General features: G+C 48.0%; 1 protein-coding gene and 1 pseudogene across 2 annotated transcripts in view; both read right to left on the reverse strand.

Moving 5' to 3' along the window:
* Window positions 1-6,939: 6,939 nt before the first annotated feature.
* Window positions 6,940-27,112, reverse strand: part of LOC100413807 (dehydrogenase/reductase SDR family member 12-like) — a 35,838-nt gene continuing 15,665 nt past the window's right edge. Inside the window, exons 6-11 of the mRNA XM_078355650.1 lie at window positions 14,527-14,588; window positions 13,454-13,571; window positions 10,560-10,644; window positions 10,312-10,314; window positions 7,955-8,082; window positions 6,940-7,159 (exon numbers count right to left, since the gene is read on the reverse strand). Coding sequence (XP_078211776.1) covers window positions 7,050-7,159; window positions 7,955-8,082; window positions 10,312-10,314; window positions 10,560-10,644; window positions 13,454-13,571; window positions 14,527-14,588 — 506 coding nt within the window. The 3' untranslated portion in view covers window positions 6,940-7,049. The remainder of the gene's footprint in view (window positions 7,160-7,954; window positions 8,083-10,311; window positions 10,315-10,559; window positions 10,645-13,453; window positions 13,572-14,526; window positions 14,589-27,112) is intronic.
* Window positions 12,087-12,817, reverse strand: LOC100389222 (U1 small nuclear ribonucleoprotein C pseudogene; annotated as a pseudogene). The gene has a single exon (XR_013528791.1). The product of XR_013528791.1 is annotated as a U1 small nuclear ribonucleoprotein C pseudogene (transcript).

The following is a 27,112-nucleotide window of genomic DNA, read 5'->3' on the forward strand; positions in this document are numbered from 1 at the left end:
CTGTATTCCTTACCCTCTGTAGTTTGTCCCTTTAAAAACTAGATATTTTTCCTCAGAACACTTTGCACACTTTCTTACTAAAACAGTATGTGATTGGTCCAAGATAGGTACCTCCAGCGCAGGCTGTGTTCCCATGGGGAATGGAAAAGAGGACTTTAGAGAGTACACCTGAAGAACTCTTATTTCTAAGGGAGTCCAATCAAGCTTGAGAAAATGAAATATTCTTGTGTGTAGTGGCTCAACTCAGGATATTGAAGTCCTTTTTAAAGTCTTATTTTCACCTGTAAAAATGGAAGGAAAATTAATGGAAAGCCTGCCCTGGGTGCCTGCCCCTCCTAAGCACTTTACACATACAGCTCATTCAGCCTCGTGTGTCTGGAGCATCAGGGAGCTCACCAGTCTCTTGAGGATCACAGGCCAATTGTTTGTCCTTCCTGACCCAAGCCCCACCCACAGTGTCTTGCCTTCTGATTTTGCAGGTTTTTGGTGGTAATACATATGGGAGTGAAATTGAAGTCCCCCCTATTATTTTTCCTCTTTTCCTGGAAAGCCATTTTTTGCCCTCACAATCATTCATTCCTTCTCTAACTAGGGGGAAGTACTACAAGCCATCCTCGGTTACTGCTCCTACATGTGCTTTCTTCCTAGAGGTGATTCTGCTGCCCCAGCATTGGGAAGTAGGACCAGCACATGTGTCCCACACAGCCATGGTCCATGGCAGCTGTTGCCTGAGCCATCAGACCAGATCAGCCCATGTGACCAGAGCCCTGAAGAGGCACACACGCATGCACCACACAAGGCTGTTAGCACTTGTCACTTCGCTGCCCTGGTCCATACTACCCTTGCTTGCATCAGTCAAAACCGTTATAACTACTTGGAATCCTTTCTGCATGATTGCTCTGTGAGAGAGCTTTAATGAGGGAATGAAATTTAAAGTATTCAAATATCTATTTTGTAGTTTATTACTAGAACCTGCAGCCACTTACTAAGTTGTATGTAATAGAGGACTGCTGTGGGAAATGAGTAATAGACATGAATCTCTCTACTGTCCCTTCCTCAACTTTGATCTTGGCCTGTCTGCAGAGAGAGGAACACAGTATTAGGACAGCAAAGCCCCAGCAAGCCTGTGTGGGTTCTGAGATGGGTCTAGATGCATTCAGACCTCATTCAGGAAGCAGAGTGTCCTGTCAGATTGCCTATGTACTCTACAATCACTCTGGCCTGTGGCCCTGCATGCCACTCTGCCATCTCCCTCCCAGCCCACAGAGCCACTCAGAGGCTGAAGCCACTTCACATCTCACTGGTGTGGAAATTCATGATCAAGAAACCATAGATAAGTCAAGGTATCCATTGCTCTTCCCTTTTCTCTCATCTGTGTGGGTGCTTGAATTTGGTGAAATGCGTTTAGCAAACCAACTGTGTGTCTGTAATACTGTGAATTCTTGAGTTTTGCATTAAGTGTCTCCCCCATTTTTGTAATTTGTAGAGAAATATGTACTGGTGTTGAGTGTCTTCCAAGCATTTTATGGAAATTGAGGCTCCATTCCTTAGGAGTGAAAGCTGGCGCCGGCACTTGGCTTTTGTCCTGTCCAGGTGAACTCTCATAATTCTTGTTTCACCTTTGGATTTGCACTTTACATATATTTTTGCTCTATTACTTAAACATACAGCAGCTTTTGCCAATAATGCCTAACGTGACTGTGTTGAGAAAGTGGCAGATCGACACATCATACACAGAGATGTTCTCTGCCTGGCAGGACAAAACCAACCACATGCTCTCGGTTCCTCCCAACGAATGACATTACTTGACATTACTGCCTGAATGTGTCTTCACAATAGCAAAATTGTTAAGCGTTTGGAATCTTGTGTCATTTTGCATGAGGTCAACCCACCATGAGTTTCTCATTTGATTGTTTTAATTATTCAAGAAATCATGAAGTCACAACACTGGAAGGAATCTTCAGAGATCTAGAATGTTCCAAGCAGAAAACACATTTAGTTATACCAGGCAGTTAGCTATGGCTGAGATGTAAACAAGAGAATCTAAAAGAATGTTCAAGAAATAGCTGTTTTTGAACATTACTTAGTAATGGCATAAGTGGGAAGAGAGACTGTCAGCGCTTTGAGACAGGATGCTCTCTGGAACCAGGTTTGTTCCTCCTACTGCAAGCGTATATGACACTTACTTTGGCCCCAGCCCTGTGGTGGGGGAGGTAATTATTGCCTTCATCCACATAAATTCCTTCCTATACATCCCCCTTAGACCACCCCAGGGGCAAAATTGAAACAGAAATCTAGGGGCACTTAAAATTCACCCTACCCCATTTGGCCATGATTCCTGGGCTGACAGCACTGCCCTTATGGAATTATTATATTTTCATTTTCTGAGATTCATTTTATAAAAGTATAGCCAGGTGCCCTGGCTCACACCTACAATCTTAACACTTTGGGAGGAAAAGGTGGGAGGATCACTAAGCCCAGGAGTTCAAGACCAGTCTGGGCACCATAGCAAGACCCTGTTGCTACCAAAAATTTAAAAATTAGTTGAGTGTAGTGGCACACTCCTGTATTCCCAGCTACTCAGGAAGCTGAGGCAGGAGGATCACTTGAGCCCAGGAATTCAAGGATGCAGTGACCTATGATTATACCACTGCAATCTAGCCTGGGGAGCAGAGCAAGCCCCTGAATAAATAAATAAAAGTAAAATTTATTTTTGCCTGACATTAATCACTTCTTAAGGCCCAAATTTTGGTTTTTTGGCAAAAGGATAGCTCTAACTGTGGGTCACAGTTACTGCACATTCACTAAATGAGATTCCTTTGGTTATGGCTGTTCATAGAAGTTTAATTGTATATAAGTGTTCCTGTTCACTAAGATTTATATTTCAAAGTGAAAGAAAACACTTTACCAATACATTCTTATTTTTTTCTCCTTTAACATAATGTTGTATTTTTCCTGGTATGAAGGCAGATATGTATTAACTTGAGATTTGAAAATGCAGAAATTAAGTTCATGTTGAACACTGAGTTATCTAGATGATCTTTGAGATTTGGATGTTCATATCAACCGTGCTGAGTGCTCACCAGGCTTTAAACTAGGCAGTGGCGGTGGAAGGCATCTGAGGCCCATTCCCAGGCTGGGCAGAGATCACACAGTGAGTAAATGGGTCATTTCAGTACAATGTGGTCGTGATAGAGGCACGCCAAGGGTGCCACTAACCCAGCAGGTATGGCAGGAGGAGCTTCACAGAGGAAAGGACTTGAGCTCAGTGTTAAAGAATGAGGAGTGAGTCATAAGGGGGAAATATGGAAATGACTTTCCGGGCTTCAGAAGTAGCATAAACAAAGGCTTGAGAGCTGGAGTCAGTGTGGTGTGTCCAGGGATCACAAGTCGGCTGGAGCAGCTGTAGAAAAGCCAAGTGGCTCAGCTGCAGTCCCGGAACCAAGCTCTCGTCACTATCAGATGTTGCTGCTCCCTGGCCTCAGAGGAAGTAGCACACCGCTCACCAGGAGGGGTTTCCCCAGGGGCTCCTCCCGCAGCCAGTGCTACTAGTAGTTTGTATTATAATCGTATCCATTTCTTTTTCTTTGGAAATCTAGCCCTCGAACTGCTATCTGAAAACAACCCAGGATAACTAATTTTGGATCTTTGGGTGCACAGCCTCTCACTGGAGTCTAGGAGGAGGAAGTGGAGACTATTACATGCACAGCCTGCAACCAGGAAGGACTCCCAGACTGACACCAATAGTGTGCTGGGCTCAGCTGGTCCACTTTGGTAAAGGAAAGCCCTGGACCTGCTGCAGGAATGGATTGTTCTAGTCGTGTGGCATTGCACGGACAGGCGGTGCCGAGGCTTTGGGTGCAGATGCTGGCAGCTGCTGCCCTCCACTTCCTGCTCTTGCAAGTCACAGATCATTCCAGTCCAGTGTGGGAGATCCTGTTCACAGGGGCACTTGCAAGGGGAAGGGAGAGATTTTGTCAATTCACGTACAGGTCTGCCTGGGAGACCCAGCCCTGTGGAGGCAGGAACACTGCACCACATGGGGGCATGGAAGTGCCTGTCTTTGCTATCACATCATTTGCCTTTTCCTTGTAGGACCCAAAGATCTATGTCCAAAACAGTCCAGAAACATCTGTGTTCCTGTTTAAACTTCAGCTCAGCTTCATAACCAAGAATCACATGTCAACCCTTCAGGGTTGTGGTTTGTATTCTTGCCTTTAAACATTATCCTTTCCACCAAGAAGCCTACTTAGGTTTAACACATGAAAGCAGTGTCTAAAAATTAGATCTGTCCTAAACTGGAATGGGGTGTCTTCCTTGTATGTCCCATACAAGGGATTTTTTTTTTTAACAGAGTATGTAGCCTTTGCCAGCCATGTTGAAAGGGAGATTAAAGGCTTGAGTAAGGGATGAATTTAATCATCATTCTTAGTCCCTTCCAGTCCTGTGAGTCTATGATTCTATGGGTCTTGTTTATTACTGGACTTGCCTAACCCATCACCAGTGACCTGCCCGCATATTGCTGCCTTTGCTTGGATAAAGGAGAGTCTATCACCACATGCCTTTGTTGTCTTCCATCATATCGAGTGAGTTGCTTTCTGGACTTTTTCCATCTAGAGCCTACTACGTTTGGTTTTGGAAAAAGATGAAGTTTCTTTTCATGAGTTTGTAGGAAAAAAATTTTTTTTAAAGATGGTAAGGGTGGAAATTAATCATGGTACCATCTCATTAAAAATAGATACCTCAAAATGTTTACCTTTACAAGTCAAGAAGAATACCTGACTTGGAAGTGTCAGGAATTGCAGGTTAGCTGAAAAGTTAGATTGAGAATCTGACCTTGATATTTATGATTCTTTTTTCCCTTGGTTCTCGGGGATGCATGAGAAGGTGAGCGGTCACTCACAAAGGAAAAATGGTTTGAAAAATACGTTTCACATATATATACTCTTTTTATCATTTAAGTGGATGGCAGCCTTACAGTAGTATATGCCAATATGAAGTATGGACCAAAATACTAGTGTCACTCGTAACCATTGTACTTTCATGTATTTGTGTCTTATACCATTTGCCTTGCTTTTTAAATGACTTTGTTTTTTCAAGGTACTGTCATTTTGCAAAAGGTAATCTTTATATGAAAAGTACAAAAATTGTTACTAACTGGACAACAGGGAAGGTGCTGGCCCCACATTAGTGCCTGCCTACCACTCAACTTCTAACCAGGGACATGGATCTTCCATTCTGTACCTCCACCGGGCTGCAGCCCACATGTGGACCTGGCTGCAGTGGGCATGTTACTGTATGAGTATCTTTTTCTTTCTTTTTTTGAAGTGAGGAGATTCTTCCGGAGGTCAGGCTGAGAAGGTAATAAGCCTGGCATTGGAACAAATTTCTCCTGTGTGGTCTAGCTGGACCCCTCTGGCATCTGCCACACTCCCTGCCAGTCCTGGTCAGTCCTGACTTTGATTTCCTGAATGTGATTAGGTGGTAATGAGCAAAAATTTCCGAGGATGTTGAAATGTCTGTATCCAGGCGTCCATTCAAATGCTGCTGAATATTGTGAATGTTTTTACTCCGCTCACTTTCCCACTGTGCTTCCCTTTAACCGAAATATACGTGCAGCCATTACCAACATACAACTCTCAGTGTGGAGTTGCCTCCATGGTTTAAAATAAATGTGTGTGAAAACCTTTCTGCAGCTGTGGTCCCGTCACTGTTCCATGTGGCCACACACACACCGACAACCTTGCTGTGTGCTGTTTAGCCCCATGGGTTCTGTCAAGTTGGTGGGAAGGGGAGCTTCCGGCCACTCCACCTGGTCTAGATGCCAGGGAGAGCTGCCATCTGGAGGTGAATTTGGGCCTGTTCACCACAGTCTAAGCACATATGCGGGCTGTGGCCAGGGATCCCTTTTTCTGTCATGTAAGTCGGCTTTTTCCTGTGTTTAGTAAACTTTCCAAATGAGGAGGACTTCAGGGCAAACACTGCCATGGAAAGCCTCTTTTAAAACTTGTGGGGTTCATTTTATGGAGAAGAAAAATAGGTACAAAGATACCAAGTGACCTGCCTGGTAACAGAATCTCCGTCGACAAGGTGGCTGAGTTGTCCTGTCCCGGTGCTCCCAGTACAGCCTTGCCCACACCCAGCACTGCTGAGGCCCATCTTCCTCCTGCAGAAAAGGAGGCATGCAGTTAAATGGAGCTGGTGCATGCTTGACAGCACTACCTGTTGTCAGAAAGATGCTGATGTTTCAGGCTGGCACATCCAGAAAAAATCCCTTCCTTGAGGTCTTGGCTGATGAGACACTTCCATCCAGGGCTCAAGGACCACTGAGAAGCTGCAGCCATCTGGGTTTTCCTCTGGGGTATAAGTTATGTTTATTCCACCATGGACACCAAGAATCTATGTAGATATATTCTAAATCTGTGCATTGGTTTTGCTACAGCTTTCTCTGGAGCCACTAAGAGGTAAAATGCTATAAATTAGACGTTTTATCACAGTATAGTACCAGAATGCCAGATGCATTACAGAAGCCGCTCCTAATCTTAAGCAAATATAAACTAGGCCTCATGTAAAGGGTTTATGTGAATACACATTGTCCCTTGATTATACTGTGCTCCTAGGACCATGAACAGCAAAGGTAGTGCCCAGCCCTCTCCTGCAGGGGGGCCCAATACCAGCCTCTGACACTGAAGATCTGAGAAAGGGAGGGGAAGCACAGTCCACAGCGGGGCATTCCTGCTACCTCCACCCCTGCCTCCCCTCAGACTGACAATGGTGGTTCATCTCAAACTTCAAATTCTTTAGAAAACCACATTTTCAAATAAATGAGAGACTTGAACAAGAAGAGAGCCTGCTGCTTCAGGTTCAGGGTGAGCCTAATCACAGCCCCAGTAGGATTTATTTTGAAACAAAAGTTCCCATAACTTGTAGGCCCCTCACTGTAAGGCACATCTTCAAGGGGAAGTTGAAGTAAGGTCTGTTCACCGGTCCCTAGACCACACCTGGTATTTTCTAAGGCAATTCTGGTACCACATTGTGTCTGGGTTGGCCTATTTAAATGTCTGAGCCAGCTGTTCTAGGATTTCAATGAGCTTCTCTTCTTCAGCCGGTGAGGAGGACGTTCTAGCGAGAGGCAAGTGTATAGAAACTGGTTTCCGATCTAAAAGCGATAGGGAACAGCAGAGACATGTTAGCCGCCGCAGCAAGGCTGGGGCTGTCTTTGTGCTGCTCAGGCCCTGAAGTGACACCTGCTCGGGAGGGAGTGGTGGTGGCCCGCGGGTGTTAGACCCCATCCTGCCCTCAGAGGTCCCACATGGATTAGGCAGCGTGGGTCTATTGTGAAGTGCACTTTGGGAACTGGCAGGCTGCACCCAGGGCTGGGCAGGAGACCACTGAGTGATCAGCAGGAAGGGGCACGGCCATCCTCCCAGACACCCCAGGGTCACCAGCACTTCAGGATCCCTCAAGCAAGGTGGTTCTCATCAAGGAGAGAAGAAAGAGAAGTAGAGCAAAGAGCCTGGCTTCCACCCAAGGTCAAGTGTTCTCTTCAGATGGCATGCACCCATACCCCTGGCCCCTTAGGAGCCCACTGGGAAAAGGCGTGAACAGATCACTGCTTCCAAAAATAGTAGTGTTGATTACTCCCTTTGCATTGGAGCTTTAAATAGCGCCCCTCTCGGGCCTCAGGAAACTGCAGAGAAAATCCCCAAGGTAGGCACTGCCTCTACCTTGTCCCCACAGGACCTTGATGACAGGGTTATCACAAGTCTTCAAAGAATCTACCAATCGGGGTAAAGCACTTCCCAAAACTAACCTCAGCAGGCAAAGCAATCACCCCACCAGAGAAGCCCTGGCACCCCCAAGGGTCGGTCCCAATGGAGGGGAAGGTGCACCTCTAAGGCCCAGCTGCCCCCAGCCCTGTGTCAGCTGCCTTCATAGCCAGGGAGGATGTCACCTTGAAAGAAGTGGCCATTGGGCTGCGCGGCTGTGGCAGAGAGGGCCAGCCACAGCATTGTGTCCACGCCCTGGGCCTCAGAGCACAGGCGGTCCCTGAACCTGGCATGAAACCCCGGCATCACCTGCCTCACATCCAGGAAAAGGAAGGGGCAGGTGGGTTAGGACAGAATTCTCCAGCAAATGTGGTTGACTTTCCTTACTAGAAAAAAAAAGTGTAAAAATGAAATGGGATCATAAACTACTCTTTCTACTTGAAAGCAGCACTCACAAGCCACTCCCAAGTTCTTTGGAACTGATTCCAAAGAACCTTGTTAAAAAGCCCCTGAGGTGTCCCTGATGGGCCTGATTGAGTCCCCATGACCCAGGGACACCAGCACCCAGCCCAGCCGGAGAGCAGAGTCTCCAGCAGAGCCCCCCTTTCCACCCTAGGGGAGGATTCTAATAAGCGGTGGACCCACAGAGAGGCTGGGCCGAGCAAACCTTGACTCCGCCTCCTGGGTTTGGGTGCCCCCTCAAACCATCCTAGGCTCGGAGGATCCTGGCTGTTGGTTCCTTGGACTATTTTAGTATTTTCCTCTTTTTAGGGAGGAGTAGATGAGAGGGACTAATTCTTCACTTCCTCTGCCAAACCCCTCGAGGTGTCTCTCCCTCTGCATCCCAGGGCTACAGGGAGGTTTTTGCCTGGAGTAGCCTGCCCAGGCCTGGCCTGTGCTGCAGGTGGCCCCAGGCTGGCGGCTCTACCTGCCCACGCCTTCGAGGACTCAGCCATGGCTCTGGCTGCCGGCCACACCCCATTTTCCTACAGACTCCAGGGAACACAGTGTCTCCACAGTGAGCACGTTGGAAAACAAAATAGTTCTCTCTCGAAGCCAAGAAAAGAAATGAAACCAGAGAAAACAACTATTAAGAGCCTTACTGAGATCATGAGCTTAGAGACTGAAAGGATCACCTAAGCTAAGGCCCTCCTTTTTTAAATTAAACATCTTTTTTCTTTTTACAGAAGCAATATTTGTTAATTGTAGAAAAGTCAGAATGCTCTGCTAGGCAAAAATACAAAAATCTGAAAACCTGGTGTATCACTCACAGGTGACAAATGTCCACATCCTCAGCCCTCCCAGCCAAGGTCGTGTGCACAGCCAAGGTCGTGTGCACCTGAGAGCTGCTCTCTAACCTGTGAGCAATACATGGTAGACCCAGATGACAGATCCCAGTGGAAGGCGTGCCAGGCAGATTTTAAACATCTTAGCTGATGTTGGGATTCTCAGAATGGTATCCTTGGAGGGTAAGAGGCTAGGGGTCCCCTATGGTCTCCTGGAATTCACCCTGGACAGACAGAAGCAAGCATGTCTCCCATTAGGCAGTCAAAAGAATGGAGAAGCCACGCTCCCTGAGCCCTCCCCTGGTGCACTTTGCTGAGAACATCCTATTTGTATTTAAGGCAGGAGACTCCCATCTGTGCAGCAGAGGGCTAATTTCTGCCAACTCTCCAAGCTGGTCTCCATGGGATGTCACAAAGCACCAGCGCACACCTCTTTCTATAGGGATGTGGTAGTCACAAAAATAAGATCACAAGGTATGTACTATTCGGGAACTTGTATCTTCATTTAATGATGTAGTGCACACAGGGGTTTTTCCATAGGCATGATTGACAGCAGCGTCTTCAGCCCTGAACAGATTTTGTACAGGTGTTCCATAATTTATCAACTTCATCTCCTACCACCAGCACTGTGATAAGCAGTGCTTGTTTTCCCTATCTTTATTTATTAGGATGAATTTCAAGGCTTCTGATATTCAGAAAGGCCATGCCAGCAGTATGTGAGAGCCTAATCCCCAATACCCCCTGGCCAGGACCAGCCTCTTTGGGCCTCAGTTCCCTCATCTGTAAATGGGTATGATAACAGACAGTAGTGGCCACCCCACGGGGGCTCTTAGGGTGAGTGAGTGAATCCACAGACAGCACTGAGACCAGCTCTTGGCACCGCGGGTGCACCCTAGGGTGTGTGCTGTGGCTGCTGCTGCTTTCAGTTCCCTTATTTGTGGAGGAGAAAAGAGCTGCAGAGAGCCCAGGTGAGCTGCCTGAGGTCACGGAGTTGGTGAGGCAGGTCAGAAAAAGAATTCTGCTCCCCTCTACCGCTGCCCCAACTCGTTTTCAGATCATTCGAACTGTGTCCTTGTGGCCATCATTTACCTTCAAGCATCATTATTTCCAAAAACCTGGGGAGTGGTGAGGCAGCCTGGGCCTCTCCCACTACCTTCCTTCAGGCCCTGCTCATTCCTGTCTGACATGGAAATGACAGTGGTCAACAGCTCCCTGTCTTGCCAGGATATGCTGTAGTTAGGAGGGCAACCCAGCACCGCCTGCTCTGGTTCCCACCGTCCCTTTCCCTGACTTGGGCAGGGCAAGCTGCAAGCAAAAGCTCTGTGTCTGCATGAGGCTTCCCCCAGGTGCAGTCCCAATGCATCCCTGCCTAAATGGGAATGAAGCAGCTCCTCAGTCCTCATTATGCTGGTTTTAGGTCATTCCTGGGGAGAGTCAATCCTGCAGCGGCTGCTCAGGTATTCTTAGATGAAACCTAAGTGGCTCAGCAATTAAAGGCTATGACATACCTGGGGTGTCGGCCCAGCCAGGATGCATGGAAGAAAAATGGATGGCCGGGTGCCCTTGGGCCCACCGCTCCATCAGAACCTCTGGACAGGAGCAAGGGGGTGAACAGCAGAGAGGAGGCACCATTAGGTGCAAGGGCAGGAGATAAGCCCTGCCCAGCCTAGCATCCCTTACACTGGACTCTGCAGTATGTACGGCCCCTTGATATCACCCTCGTCCAGAATCACTCTTGACCCAGAAGGTCTGAATAGGACCTAGAAGGTTCTGCCTCCTCCAAAGAAGGGGAAAACAAGCAACAAGCAAACCCAGCAAAATGCTGTGAGAGGGGAGAACAGCAGACCCACCACCCATGAAGTTATGCCCCTCAGCGCCCAGGTGTTCCTCGTCCACAAATGGCCTGTTTGACTCTATTCTTTGCTGCTCACTGAGGGCAGGGGTGGTATCTGTCTTGTTCACTGCTGTACCTCAGGCCCCCAGCACAGACTGGCATGGAGTGGGTGTTCTGCTAATATGGGAATTAAGGCCAGGTGCGGTGGCTCACACCTGTAATCCTTGCATTTTGGGAGGCTGAGGCAGGTGGATCATCTGAGGTCAGGAGTTCAAGACCAGCCTGGCCAATTTGGTGAAACCCCATCTCTACTAAAAATGCAAAAACTAGCCAGATGTGGTGGTGGGTGCCTATAATCCCAGCTACTCAGGAGGCTGAGGCTGGAGAACCACTTGAACCCAGGAGATGGAAGTTGCAGTGAGCCAAGATCACACCACTGCACTCCAGACTGGGCAACAAGAACGAGACTCCATCTCAAAAAAAAAAAAGGGGGGGGGCGTGGGTGGGGGGAATTAACTCCTGCCTTAGGCAGAGCATAGCAAATGTACTGGGAACAATGTACTAGAAAATACATCGGTTATAGACATTAAAATCCTTAACTACTTCCTTTTCCCAGCTGCAGTCACACTACTGCCCCATCCCAGGGCAGCTGGAACATGCTTGGCAGAGAACTCCATCTCTGGGCCTCATTTATAACAAGTGGATGGTTTCTTCCCATGTCCTCTGGGAAAACTGTAAAGAAGTGCGGCTCTTTCAAATGTCAGGATTTGGAGTCATGAGATGTAATTCACCAGGATTTGGTCTGGGGTCAGGGAGCAAAATTGGGCACACCTGGGGCATACAAGCAGAAGTGGAGGCACAGAGAGTCCCAGACAGGGCCCCCTTCAGAAGGCACACAGCACCGACAGGGAAGGCGGAGGGGCTGGCAGACTTACAGACAATGTGGGCGCCCTACCAGGTGAATTTAAGGGCAAGAACTGTAACTATGGAAGTTATATATATCCGGCTTTTAAATATAGCTGTAATAAGCAGAGACACAGCAGTACAGGATGAGCATCCTTCATCTGAAATGCTGAGGCCCAGAAGTGTTTCGAATTTCAGATTTTTTCAGATTTTGGAGTATCTGCATATACATAATGAGATACCTTGGGGATGGAACTTGAGTCTAGACACCTTATGCAAATAGCTTGAAGGTAATTTCTTTTTTTTTTTTTAACTAAAGGAGTTGACAGTTTTATTTTCACATTTCCCAATACAAATGAAAACTGCATCTTTTTGCCCCACCTCTCCCCTCCAAAACTATTCTCTTTGATCAGACAGGGGAGCAAGTCTTCCTTATGCTGTTTAGAAAACCCAGCATCACAGCAGCATGATCTCCTGGTGAAGCCGAACAGGTAATATAAAACTGACAGAATGAGGCCTCCCCTCTGTCCTTATCTGTCTGGTCGAGTCATTCCAGGCAGAGTGGGCACCATCATGGGACGGGCAGGAGGTCTCATCATTGGGGGCCCAGGCATCATTGGCATATGGCCTCCCATGGGTGGCCTCATTCCAGGAGCAGGTCCCACTGGCATCATCCCAGGAGGAGGAGGGCCCATCATTGGCATCATGGGAGGGCCCCCCATATGGGGTGCTGGCATCATACCAGGGCGAGGAGGACCCGGAAGACTTGGGGGAGTTGGTATCATCGCCCCTGCAGGAGGAGGAGCAGAGAATGGAGTAGGAGGTATCTTTCCTTGTTGAAATGCAGCCACTGTTTTGTCAATCAGGCTCTGAGCCTGCTCTTCCATCCATTTCTGATAGTAGTCTTTCACATTCTCTTTGTGTTTCCTACCACTGCAGTGTGTCTTTCTCACAGATGGAGAGTCATGGGTGAGGTATGTATCGCAGTAGTCATAATAAAACTTGGGCATGTTGCTCTGCAAGCCATTGGCCACTCCCCTGAAGGTAATTTCATACAGTATTTTAAAAATAATATTGTGCATGAAACAAAAGGTGTGTTCGTGGAACCATCAGAAAGCAAAGGTGTGGGATTTTCCAGTCATGACATCATGTCAGTACTCACAATGGTTTAGATTTTGGAGCATTTTGGATTTGGGATTTTCAGATGAAGGATGCTCAATATGTAGAAATGTACTTTCTGTTCAGAGTAGTCAAGGGTTCTGGATTCTGGCCCCTTTGGTCCCTCAAAATTCCATGTGCAGCCCTCCCAGTGAGCCTGGGCATCTGTCTAGCCAGGGAGCCAGGAGCTGCCAGAGTAGAGAGGAGGGATCTTATTCCTTCTGAGCAGCACAGGACAATGGATCTCCCTGCTAGGATTCTGTTCTGTTTGGGTCTGAGAAACATCGAGAGCAGACGTGGCAGCTTTGTAGCTTCTCCTTGGATGCTGCTGAAAGCCCCCCGGGCCTGAGCAGCGCTGTGCTCCCCAAAGAGGGGCCCTCTTGGTCTGGGAACATTTTCAGGTTCTACGTAACTGCTAAGGTTCAATTACTGTGCATCCCAGAGTAAGCTTTCCTTGGAAGAGGGCCTGCACAGCCCGTGGGTACAATGCAGTCTTGGGAAACCCATGTCTCTGACCTTGTTTTGTGCATAGACCACAGTTCCATCAAACGGTGTTCTTTCAGACCGGAGATCATTAGTGTTCAGTTTCTGAACCAACATTCCTCCTGAGGAGACAGTTATCTGCAATAAAGGTAACAGATTTACAAAGTAAAGCCTGTGACTCCTTCCACTCTTCGCCCTCTGTGGAGCAGAACGTTTGCTATGGCTTGACACAACACACGTATTCTCCTACAGGATTCTCCTCCATGTATTCTCCCTCGGTTCTGGAGGCCAGAAGTCTGAGATGGGGCTCATGGGGCTAAAATCCAAGTGTCAGCAGAGTCGCGTCCCCTCTGCTGGTTTCAGAGGAGACTCCATTTTTTGCCTTCAGCTTCTAGAGGCTACTCCTTGGCTCACAGCCACATCCTCCACCCTCTGCTTCCACAGTCACTTCTCCCCTGACTCTGGCCCTCCTCCCTCCCTCCCATAGGACCCTTGAGACTCCATCAAGCCCTTGGATACTCCAGGACATGCTCCCCATCTCAAGACCCTGAACTGAACTGCAGCTACCAAGTCCCTTCGGCTATCTAAAGGTGACATAGTCACAGGTTCTGGGATTAGGATAAGAACTTTTGGTGCAGGCTGAGGGGGTATCATTACTCTGCCCATCACAGCAGAGAGAAGGCAGCCTCCATCAACTGTCTTCTTCCTACTTCCTCCAATGTAAGATATTTCAACCCACTGGGGGAGAACAGGCTCCAGTAGCCAGTCCCTTCCCCTCTGAGCAGGGGAGTCCCCAAGAAAAGCACCACCACCCTGACCTGAGCACCCTACAAGCTTCCCCTGCTCTTCAGAGGCCTCCCTCCCCAGTGCTTTGCCAACACCCATGTATAGCTGGGGGTGGGGTTGGGGGGGTTCAGAGAGGGCTAGGGTCTAAATGTTCTCTTGGCATGCCTCCATCTCCCTCTTGTCCCCCCCCAACAGAATTGGGGTTTTGCTGTGGATGTGGACAGAATGGCCCCCTTAGAGCAGCCTGGCATCAAACCTGGGCCCACCAACTTCCCATCAGGAGCAAAGTCCATTACTCTCAACTCACCACTTGGGGGTCGTGTTCTTTCTGCAGCACAGGGATCAGGCTGGTGGTGAGAATGTACACACCTGAGAGCGCACAGCATCCTGTAAGGGGCTGCAGGAAGCCCCACTCAGGGTGTCCTGTAGGGCTATCTGCCCGAACCCACCCCCATCAAGAGGGCAAGTGGCCACCTGAGGGGCCACCCTCCTGAGGATCCTTCTCCCAGAAGTGGAAGGAAGATGCCTTAGAGCCTCCTGTACCAATAGGAAAAGATGTCCACACTACAGAGATGCAGGAAGGGAAAGAAAACTGTCAAACAGCAGGTGGATCCACTTTGCAGAAGGGAAAATGCATCTACAAGTCCAGTCTGTGCACAGAAAAATGTGAAGATGAAATTTAGCCATACTGCTTAGGTCTCCAGGGTGGAATTCAGTAAAACTTTTCCTTCCTTTGTTATACATACCCACACTGTTTGGATTTGAGTATTTTTACAGTGAATATATATAACTTTATGGTTTTGTTACATCTTCAATCAAGAAATATACATATAGCATTTCTAATGGAATGAGAAAATCACTGAAGTGTATTTGACATGGAGAGACATTCCTAACATAAGGAATGAGAAGTTACAGAATGGTGGGAACACCATTCCCTTTTGGTGAGGAAAGATGTATCAAGATGAAGAGAAAGTGTCTGCAAGGATGAGACTGGTGCCCTGAATGGTGACAATGCTCATCTCTGAATGGGGGGATTATCACTTCTAAATACTTCTTACACGTTCTATATTCTCCTTATACATACCTGTAATTTTTTTTAAAACAATAAACACAAAAATAAAATAAATAAATTACCCTGTATTTGCAAAGAAGGGCGGCATTTAAAGCCCCTTATCCCAAAGTGAGGCAGGAATCTAGTTAGGGGCTTCAAGTGGCGAGCCCTGGGCTCTTTTCTGGGCTGCACCATGGAGCTTCTGTGTGACAAGCTCTCACCACCGTTTCCTGCACCGCCCGTGACGTGGCCTGCACCCAGCCTGAAGGAACTTCCTGACATCATGGGAAGGGTGCTGGAGGCAGATCCAGGGGCCTGCCTCTCAACCCTGGCTCTGGCACCTATCAGCAGTGTGACCATAGGCAAGTGCCATGGCATTTTCAAGAGATAATAGCTGGTCAGCCCACCTCACAGGATCAGAGGAGTTTGTGGTGGAATAAAAATGTGTGCATGATCTGTGAGGACTGGAAAGTTCTCTGGGCAGGCTGCGTTTGTCCTGCTCTTGCCGTATTATCATTTGCGATTCTGAGTTGTGACTTTCATCCCAGACAGTATGCTTAGTTGTTCACAGTGCAATTTATTTGGAGGAGCCTGCCTTGTTAGTATTTGCGGACTTGTAAAGTCTCCTGAACCCTGGGTCGCTAATAGCTATTAACCTTCCAGCCAGCGGTCTTGGACTTTCTTTGTATTCACCTCCGGTGGCTTTCTCTGTGATTTAATTTATGACAAGTAGAAAGGACTTCTGCCAAAAGCGATCTGCCCCATCAGCCTGCCCTGACGGGTTGTCATAAATGGCTCTTGCGAGGAAGGGAAATGAAAGCCGGTGGCTGGGCTGGCTCTGCTGCCTGTCGAGGGCACCTCCTCTCCTCTCAGAACGATGAGAGCTGGGGAGAGCCCCTTTGCACCTGTACTCCCTGCCTGGGAGGTGCTCGGCTTTCATTCCCAGTCACCTGCAGGAGGGCTGGCCAGGCCGGGCCGCTTGTCCCTGCCAGGTACCTTCCCTCTAGGGGACAGCCAGGTAGCAGGTGCTTTAAAAAAAAAAAAAAAAAAAAAAACTCCTAGAGAACGAGCACAGTTTCTAGCAGTGGGCCTTTCAGATCTTTTTAAAAGTCTCCTTTCTCCCCAAGTCTACAAAAGGTTCCCATGCCCACCCAGCCCCCAAAGGGAGCAGAGCTGAGACAGTGCAAGTTTCTGCTCACTTTTAGCCTCCTGGGTCACCAAAACATGCCTAATTCTTCACGTCCAGCAGGTATCCCTCCCCCATGAGATGACAAAGCAGCTCTCTTCCTAGCTACAAGCAATTTACAATCCTCCGAACTCCAGCAGGCCTTCTGAGACCCTTCCTTTCCAGGCCAGCAAAGAGAAACACAATATTAATCTGCTAAAGTAATACACAGTATATAAGTACGTAAGTGTATACATATGTGTGTACACATATACGTATGTGTATATATATAACCTATTAATGAAAGAATTAGAGTTACAGAATCCCAGAGAGGTTCAGTGACTTATCCAAAGTCCCAGCAAATTCATACAATGTGGAAAACAGAGGCAAATCTCCCTTTTCTTGAGTCGTTTAGCATGCTGCATGCCAACCAATGCCAGGGAGAAGGAAGATGCCCATCATCTGCAAGTCTTTCTTTCCTCAGTGGACATGGCACAACTGCTCCTTGCCCAGCTCACACAGATCCAAAGAGAGGCCTGTCATTAACACATGAGCCAGCATCACTCTTCTGCCCCCAAAGTCCTTTAACACTCTGGTCCCCCATCGAATCAAGCAAAACTCAGCCTGGTCCAGTAAACCTCTTTGGGAGATATGCCCCATTCCCTCTCTTCAGGTAGGCCCCAAGTACATCCTGTTTATAACAACAACAAACACGTAACTGAGTCTTTGCTCCAGGTGAGGCGCTGGGTTTATCCCATGTGGCCTTGACCCCACAGGCTCTCCTGGGGTCTGGGCCAGGAGGGTGACACCTGGTCCAAGCTGTCCCAGCCGAACCCTCTGCAGGAGTGTGAACATGGGATGCTGAACGGAGGACAGGTGACTCAGTGGCAGCCGTATGTGACCCAGATGCAAGGAAAAGCAGAGACGGGGAGTGAACAAGGCAGTTGTGGTGAGAATCCATGGAGAACAGTCCCAGGGAAGCAGAAGGTCCCCTCAGCGCTGACAGGTTCTCCAGTCCTGTCTCTGGCCCCCAAGCCCAGCTGTACCTCTGCCACTGAGTTCTGTGAGGGCTGCCCTTGTAGCCCATTGATAAATCATGTTTTTGTCTAGTCTTCCTGTGTGGGGTCCTGTTACTTGTGACCACACAAACCCTAAGACACTTGGCTTGTCTCAGGAAGTCCACCAGTTCTCCTGAGGTAACCAGCTACCCTTTAAAATAAGAATGTCTTAACAGGCGCAATGGCTCACACCTGTAATCCCAGTACTTTGGGAGGCTGAGGCTGGTGGGTCACCTGAGATCAGGAGTTTGAGACCAGCCTGGCCAACATGGTGAAAGCCCATCTCTATTAAAAATACAATAATTAGTTGGATGTGGTGGCGGGCACCTGTATTCCCAGCTACATGGGAGGCTGAGGCAGGAGAACTGCTTGAATCCAGGAGGTGGAGGTTGCAGTGAGCCAAAATTGTGCCAGTTATACTACAGCCTGGGCAACAGAGTGAGACTCTGTCTCAATAAATGAATGAATGAATGAATGGTCTCTGGACAGACAGGTGAGGCATGGATCTAAATGGTTAATGGATATTGTCAGTCATTCATAGCTTTGTGTGAACCAGTTCAACAACTTCCTTTTCTCTAAGACTTCCTATTAATATCAGGGACATTTGGGTGATTCAAGGTTTTGATGAGAGAGAGAGAGAGAGAGATATTTTAGAGTACTGAATCCAGCAGGAGCGCAGGCCTGGGTGGGAGGAAGGCACCTTCAGCTACTGGAAAAGTTGCCCAAGGTTAGTCCTGCTCCCAGTAATAAGGAAAATAATTCATTATCATTAAGACTCACTAACATTTTTAATTTACATAATGCCTTTCTTCCAAGGACCTCATTATGTCGATGGAGGTTCATTATGAGAAAGAGATCTGGGAGTGGAATTTATGTTGGACACAGCCTTCTAAATACGGAAACAAGAACTTTTATCACATGGGTACATGACTCGAAGCAAATCTATCAGCTAATTAAGAAGGGAGGTAGAACTGTGTCAAGCCCAGGTAACACTAAAGGAGAGATGCCGCATGTTCTTAGAGCGCTGTGAAACCCATGTTTGTGTCCTCCAAATATTAAATTCATCGTGTTTCTCAAATTATAAGGTATCTTGAGCATGACATTTTAATAGAATTAAAGGTAATTATTTTTAATGCAAAAAATATATTACAATTTTTAAACTTAGCATAGGAAATCTGATTGGCATTTCTATTAAGAAACCTTCAAAGCCGCCTTGAATTAAAGCTACTTTGGGTACTGGCCAATGGGTTGTGTACTTCCGTCCATTCTATCTGCCGGAGAAAATCATTGTCCTGTTATCACTGGGAAGTTTCTGTGTCAATTTTAAAGGAGCAGACAGCTGCACTGGGGGACGTGGTTTGGTATTTCTTTTGTAATGGTAACAAAAACATCCCATAGCGAGCCTGGGGGCTCACACGCTAATCTCACAAATTATATAAAGATGATTTCAAAGATCACATTACCTGGAGAAGCCAGTAGGACAGAGTCCCAGAGAAAATGAGCTATTAGAAGACATTTGAGGCACTGGTCTTTTATGGAGTATTCTTGGTTTAGGGTCAGAGGGTGGTTAGCATGAGTTACACCTTCTCCTTTGCCCCCAACCTCAACTCATCCCCACCACCTTATCCAGTTTCATGGACTGAACAAGTATTTCTCAAGGGCCTGCTGAGTGCCAGACCCAGTGCTAAGTACTCTGGATACAGACTGAGGGCTCCCTGGCCTCTCAGTGCCCACCAGGCGTTCCCAGGCATTATACGTTACTACGTGACTAACCTACACTCATGATCGAGGTAAGTGCAAGGCTGCTATGGGCATGTGGGGGTTCTGCATGAACTGTGAAGGGATATTTCAGTTAAGACCTGGAGGAGAGGTGGGGAAAGGCAGGTGGAGGGCTGGGGATGGGAAGGAGGGCTGCAGGTATGGAGCATACCTGTGCAAAGAGGCCCTGAGGCTGGAGAGTGCAACCAGGACAGCTGCAGCCGAGTGAGCATGGCAGGCGTAGGGCAAGGTGAGGCTGCAGCTCCGAGGGCAACACCACATTCACTCACCTTGTATGAAACCAAGGGGTGACTTTAAGCAGAAGGAAACAGATTCGCATGTATAAGGATCACACTGTCAGCCTTATGGAGGAAGCTTCTGTTAGGGAGGTGAGTGCAAGGGAGCACATAGGGCCCCCATATTACTCTACCACATCACAGTGACTGCAGTGGCTTGGGCAGCATGGTCACAGTGGAGCTGAAGAGAAGGAGACAGACTGGAGACAAGCTGTACAGGGAGTCCAAAGGCACGATCATTGCCTGGATATGGGAAGTGAGGGGGCATCAAGGATGAGCGGTGATGGACACGATGCTGGCCACTGGGGTAGGGCCCATTAGAGAAGCAGACTGGTGAGGGACTAATGGTTCAGTTTCAGGCCTGCTGAGTCTGAGCTGTGCGATCTGGGCCTGGAGCTCAGAAGAGAGATCTGGGCTGAAAGGAGGCCCTTGGGAGCCAGGCACGTGATGGCATTTGGGGCAAGGATGAGATCCTCACGGAGAGTGTGGGAGGAGGAGAAAGGAGGGTGCAGGATTGGTCTGGGAGAGACCTCAACATTTAAAGTCCCTGCAGACACGCTGGCTAAGGAGGCTGAGAAGGAGCGAACCCCGGAAGTTGGAATTGCACGTGGTTCGGAGGCCCACATACCATGGGAGCATGGACAGCTGCGCCCAGTGCTGCTGATGGACATGATAGAGGCGCACCCTCTGGAACCGGGAATGTCAGGGTCATGGGTGACCTCAGCACAACAGTGGCCAAAGGTGAGGGAGATAAGCCAACTGAGTGAGCTGCAGGATGCCCGGGACTGCAGGCAGAGGGGCTGGCTGAGGAACTGCTGTGAAGGCTCTTCCCAGGGCCTAGCCAGTCATGTCACCTCTGCTGTCACAGCCGCAGTGTCGAGGGTCCTGCATGCTTCACTGAGACATATGAAAGAACCTGCTTTACTGCAGGGGGAACCAAATGTGGGCACTTGGGCCTCAGTTCATTAAAAGGACAAAGGTGCTTATTTGGGATTTTGTTTCTAAAACTCCCCAAATGAATGCTTGTTACCAGCATGCCTTTAAAACACTCACCAAATCCCTGCTAGATAATTAGATAAGGTTCTGGCCCACAGGAGGACTTGGATTTGGAGTCAGTGCCCTTAGGCCAGGAGACTTAGAAGGGTAGACACCATAGAGCCCAAAGAGACCCCTGCATCACACAGAGCTGCCCAGAAGGAAGAGCGGGCCAGAGTGGGCTGCACAGCGTGGCCCAGGAAGCTCAACTCTGGGGAGCTTTTGTGTCTAATCAGAAGCAGCTTCCACGGCAGGCAGAAAACAGAAAATCAATGGAAAAATGATCTGACTTCTGAGCTTGTTCACTGTTGCTCCTTAGGAGGGCTCCCAGTGCAGTTTAAACCAAGAGCCTCACCTGGGGCTCAAAGGCCCTTCTAGGGGTCAAGGGGAAGGAGGGTTCCTAGAAGCTCCAGACTCCACCAGCCTCTCCTGTGGTCTGAAATCTGCCCCCACCCCAAGCTGGAAAGGATACAACAGCAGTTCACTTGTTACTGAGGAAGAGCACCAAGTAACAATCATAACGAATAATACTCCTCTTGCGATGGAACAGACTCACTACATGCCAGGCATTGTGCTGAAAGTTACAATGCTTTTTTTCTTGTTCATACATATAACTACTTTTTTTTTTTTTTTTTTGAGATGCAGTTTTGCTCTTATTGTCCAGGCTGGAGTGCAATGGCACGATCTCAGCTCACCGCAACCTCCACCTCCTGGGTTCAAGCGATTCTCCTGCCTCAGCCTCCCAAGCATGCACCAACATGCCCGGCTAATTTTTTATTTTTAGTAGAGATGGGGTTTCTCCATGTTGGTCAGGCTGGTCTCAAACTCCTAACCTCAGGTGATCCCCCTGCCATGGCCTCCCAAAGTGCTGTGATTACAAGCATGAGCCACCTCGCCTGGCCTAATTTTTTTAACAAAGTAAAATCTTGTGTGTGTGTGTGTACACACAGTTCTGAACTGTGACAGATGCAGAGTTGTGTAACTATGCATTAGCCTCTGGGGTGACTGACAGGAACTCTATCACCCCAGATGTTCCCTCACAGCCACTCGGATTCCTTTGTAGTCACACCCTCCTCCTGCTCCTCACCACCCCTTAATCCCACCCCAGCAGCCTCTGACCTCTTCTTGGCCCCCTTGGTTGCCTTTTCCAGAATGTCCTATAAATGGAATCAAACAGTCTGCACCCCTTGGGGTCTGGCTTGACTTTGGCTGGTGCATGTAAGAGTCACTCACATTGTTCTGCATGTCAACATTTTGTGCCTTTTAATTACGGAACAGCATTCCGTTGAATGGAAGTTCCAGTTTATTCACCACATGAACACCATCTATGCTGACTCCAGTTTCAGGCAATTATGAGTAAAGCTGCTATAACATTCACATGCATATTTTTGTGTGCACACAGGTTATTTCTCTTGAGTTAAATAACCTACAAGTCTTTTTAAAAGTATTCACTTCTGGCCCCTAAAAGTATCATCATTCCCATTTTACAGAAAAGGAAAGTAAGGCGTGGGGAGTCTGAGGACATTCATAGAGTCAGTAACTGGAGGAGGTGGACTACAGCCCCACTCAGTGCAGCCAGGGGGACTGAGAGCCTCCTGAGAGCCAGGTGGATTCCACCCTCAAGGATCCACACTCTGTGCAAGGAACCCCCCCATCAGCAGGTGGCTTCTACTGAGCCATGACAGGCACACAGAGGGGGCTGCAGGAGCCCAGAGGGGTGCACCTGACCAGGCTCTGGGTGGGGAGGAATATGTCTAGCAGAGTCACAGAGGAGCAGTACGATTTACTCAGGTGGGGGACATTTCTGGCAGGAAAGCAGCAGGACAAAAGCAGGGAGGTGGCACTGCCAGTGGCAAGTTCCAAAGTAAAAGGCTGATGGCTAGAGGGTTCATGTAGGAAAATAATGGGAATACTTTTAGACAGGAGGTGGGGTCTGCTAACAAAGGACTTCAATTCCAGGTTAAGGAATCTGGATGTTAAACAACATTAGCTGCCATTTCTACAGTGCTATTTCCCAGGCTCTGTGCCTCTCTGGTAGCCTTGAAGGTTTGTGACCTGGAAGGAGATCTTAGGAACAAAACGGTGTGCGAGGAAAGCTCAGAGTAAAGGTTATTGACAGGTAAGAATGCCTGGCACCAAACGCATGCCCTGTCTAAGGAAGCATTCTGCCTGGGAAGCACTGTTCTCTGTTTTCCTCTGAGTCTCCGTACCAATCTCCCTTCATGGATGAAAAGAACTTTACCCTATGATTACTGAAATTGTGTATGTGTCTAATGCCCCCACAAGGCCAGCAGTCCCTTCCATTTCTCGATCCCTATAACTGGCCACACATCTGGCATAAAATGGACACTTTATAAATGTTTACAGAACAGGCCATGTGTGGTGACTCATACCTGTAATCCCAGCAATTTGGGAGGCTGAGGCAGGTGAATCACCTGAGGTCAGGAGTTTGAGACCAGCGTGGCCAACCCCGTCTCTACTAAAAATAAAAAAATTAGATGGGTGTGGTGGTGTGCACCTGTAGTCCTGGCTTCTCAGGAGGCTGAGGCAGGAGAATTGCTTTATTGCTTGAACCCAAGAGATGGAGGTTGCAGTGAGCTGAGATCCTGCCAGTACATTCCAGCCTGCTTAACAGAGCGAGACTCCATCTCAAAAAAAAAGTGTATGAAACAAATAAGGTGCCTTTGTTCACTCGGTATTTTGATTAATAAATAGTTACCATATTAAACTCACATGACCCACTTTCAAAGAATTAGAATGTAAAAAAAAAATCTTGTGGCAGATTATTGTTCAACAATATTCATTCTCTCCTCGCCACCTCTGTGGGAGAAGCATACTTCTCTGATGCTTGATTTGGGGCTCTGTGAAATGGTTTGCTTTGATTAACTGGATATCTACTGATTTCTGGATTGGTTAAGTGGATATCTACTGATACCCAGTTAATCACAGGGGCTGGGATGCAAGCAGAGGCTTGGAATTGCTTGCACAGCTGGGCTCTGCTGTTGCCCTGAGAGCACAGCTTGGTCAAGGAGGATACAAGACATTTGGCACATACTCCACACCAAACCTGCAGCTTGGAGACACACAGCTGAGCCCGGCTGAGATCAGCCTGCCCCGTGAGTCTGCAGAAGAGTCAGCAAAAATGCAAGCTTATCACTGTGCGCCCCTGAGATTCTGGAGTTGTTTCGTAGCAATAGCTAATGATACAACACTAAACTAAAAATGCCCCAACCACCATTTTGTTGTCCTTTGTTTATGAAGCGAATCACAAACTGGTTTCAGACTACCTCTGAGCCTGCTTCCTCATTTATAAAATCTGTAAAATGGTTACGAGACTGAATGAGACCATCCAAGAAGAGCCTTCAGCGCAGCCCGGGACACGTGGACTGTGCTCAGTGTGTGCTGTTGTTATGAAGGCGTCTCTGGATCTGGGGTCCCCGCGTTGAACAGCAGCTCTCACTAGGCACTGGGACGTGCCCCTGAGGAGGGCAACAGATAACAGAATGTCAAGAGACAACACTCTGTCTCCTGACATATGTCCTTCCAAAGTGACCTAAGGTGAACTTTCTCTCCTTCTGCCAAAGAGCTAAGGCACCACTGCCTGTTTATCACAGTCAATTAATTGGTGATGCAGCTGTCCTGGTAGAGATAGAATCAGTGTCCTCGTCTTGTGTCCTGTGGTGAGAGAGGCTAAGATGCGGGTGAGAGTTTTAATCTGCTAACGCTAGGCTGTGCCAGGCTGCCAGCAGGGCACTTAGCTCAGCCTCCCCATCCTCCCCCTCCAATCTGTCTTCACTCCTCATGGACTCTTAATGCCACTGAATGCTAACAGGGAAAACGTATGTGACTGGAGGAGACCTGAAACAAAGGGGTGAGAACAGTCACCCAACAGAAGCTGTCTCCTGCCATCTCTCCCTCTCTGTGGCTCATCTGCCCACCAACCTACCCAGGGCAGCTCACTTTTGTCCCTCAGAATAAGCTATGAAAACCTCTCCAGGCCCCACCCACCCTGCAAAAGATTAAGAATTATTCTTTCCAAACTATCTAATTCATACACTGTGATGTCTCAACAAAGCCGTGTGCAGGCATGGGCACTGAAAGCATTTTGCTTTTAACTATTCCACCAGCTTCAAAACCCTTAGGATCTGGTGATAAATCCTGCAAATGCTGAGGTTTATGCTCTCCTCAGAGTATCAGGAACCTTCTGGTGTTTGGCTGGAGATTGCAAATGTTTCTGACAGCTCATATGAATCTTAGAAAATAGAAAACAACCTATCCCACATTACATAATCAGGCCAGGAAAACATGTTTCATATTAGAAAGGCAGCCAGCAATCTCCCAGGACTCAGACAGAGGTCCGGGTTTTTTGTCTGGCCTGGTTCTGCTGAGGAATCATGGCACTTTAACCTCTCTGGATCTCCTCGTCTCTCAAGCAAAGACCCATGGAGCTGCCCCTCTGTGCTGGCATGCCTCTTTGTGTATTGTATTATTTCTTTCACTTGAGAGAAGATGAGTAAATATCCAAGCCTGAGAATTATTACGCTTCTCAGAGAGGTTGGAATGATCAATAAGATGCTTCTAACACAAATAGGAAATGAAAATGGAGAGATAGCAAGGTCTTTAGACACAGGCTGGATCCTTACAAAGGTGCAACATAATCAGCTGCATAATCAGACAGACAGTCCCTTTACAGTCTATCAAGCCTGTCTATATTCCCAAGCAAGGTCAGGTTCCTCAGATTACCCTCGTTTTCACCTTCCAAAACCTTTGGGCTTCTCTGAGAGGTGCTCCCAGCCCCAGCCTCCCCTGGCTCAGCTGGTCACCCACTCCCAGTACTCTTTAGCACTTATTTAGGATAACACAACGATGGGGTGAGGGAGGACATGCTGGGGTGGGTGGAACTGTGCGCTGTGATGAACATGGGCTGTGGAGGAAGTCAGACCGAGGTTCACATTCTGGCTTCTCCAATTGACCTTGGGCAAGTGAAACAATCTCTCTCAGCCTCAGTTTCCTTATCTGTAATGTAGGAATATCTCCATCATCGCACTAAATGAAGAGAGAGAGAGAGAAAGAGAGAGCGAGCGAGCGAGAGAGAGTGAGTGTGGGTGCGCGCACGCACACATGCCCCGGCGGTAAACACTTGGCAGAATTGTCTCAGATGGTAGGCGGATGGGTGAGCGAAAGAGCTGGCTTCATCCTGCGAGGTCACACAAAGCCCAGCACTCGGAAAGACGCTGCACCTGGTTTAATGCTCTGTTGTCACTGCACTGAAATCCTTAAATTTTGAACATGGAGCCTCACATTTCCATTTGGTGCTGGGCTCTGCAAATTATGTAACCAGTTCTGCCAAAATAGTGCCTCAGGGGCCAGCTGTGGCACTCTGGGAGTCTCAGCTGTCCCATCAAGTTGTGAGCCAAACTCTAGCATGACCCCACATTTTGGTATTTTTGGTAATTTCGGCAAGCATACCACATTTGGAACAAAGTCAGCGATGAAAATATTTTGTACTAAACCTTGTCATTTCATACAAGCTTCCAGGTATTTCTTTTTAAAAAGGCAACCTCATCACCGGGGAGAAAGCGTCTTCCCACTCCTAGCCTTTCTTTCCTTGAAAAGAGAGTGCAATTAGGGTGAGTCCTTTCTCCCTGGGATGTTCTTCCATCTGCCAGGGAGGTGGAGCACATTTCAACAGTAAATTTAGGCTGGGAGCACTGACTCACACCTGTAATCCCAACACTTTGGGAGGCTGAGGCAGGAGGATCACTAGAGGCCAGAAGTTTGAGACCAGCCTGGGCAACACAGTGAGAGCCCACCTCCACAACAACAACAAAAATTTTTAATTAAAAAAATTAGGCATGGTGGTACATGCCTGTAGTCCTAGGGACTTGGGAGGCTGAGGTGGGAGGACTGCTTGAGCCCAGGAGTTCAAGGCTGCAATGAGCCATGATCACATCACTGCACTCTAGCCACGGAAACACACCAAGATCGTGACTCAAAATAACAACAACAAAAACAGTAAATCTGGGGACAATGTGCGGGGCTTGCTCAGTTCTTTTCCTCCCTTTCTGCTCTTTCTGGGAGGAGTCCTGCTCTTCTTCCCCAGAAAGAAGAGCAGGTGACCCGGTAGGTGAATCCTTCTAATTCTTGGGTTCCATATGAGGAAACCCATCTGGCTCTTGCACTGAGCCATGCCTTTCAACCAGCCTTGTCAGCAACAACGTGATATACTGGCTTTCAACTGTTATTCATCGGCTTACTCCTCAGTTTGCTCAGTTCTTGGTTGGGAACAGGGTTGCTATATAGTGGATAACCTCAGTGACTCCAACAACCACCCAAAGCCCTGCCATCCATCTTGTGGCCCAGAAGAATACTTAATTAAAACACCCCCCTCATTACAAAGAAGTAGGATAGGTCCTGGGAAGAGTCTTAGATTCACTGCATCTCAAAACTGAAAGGCAGGAAGACAATCTACTCCAGACCCCTTGGCTCAAGGAGACTAAAAGCATGATACATCAGTTATCAATTTTTAG

Source organism: Callithrix jacchus, chromosome 1 (genome assembly GCF_049354715.1).
Source record: "Callithrix jacchus isolate 240 chromosome 1, calJac240_pri, whole genome shotgun sequence".
Taxonomy (NCBI): Eukaryota; Metazoa; Chordata; class Mammalia; order Primates; family Cebidae; genus Callithrix; species Callithrix jacchus.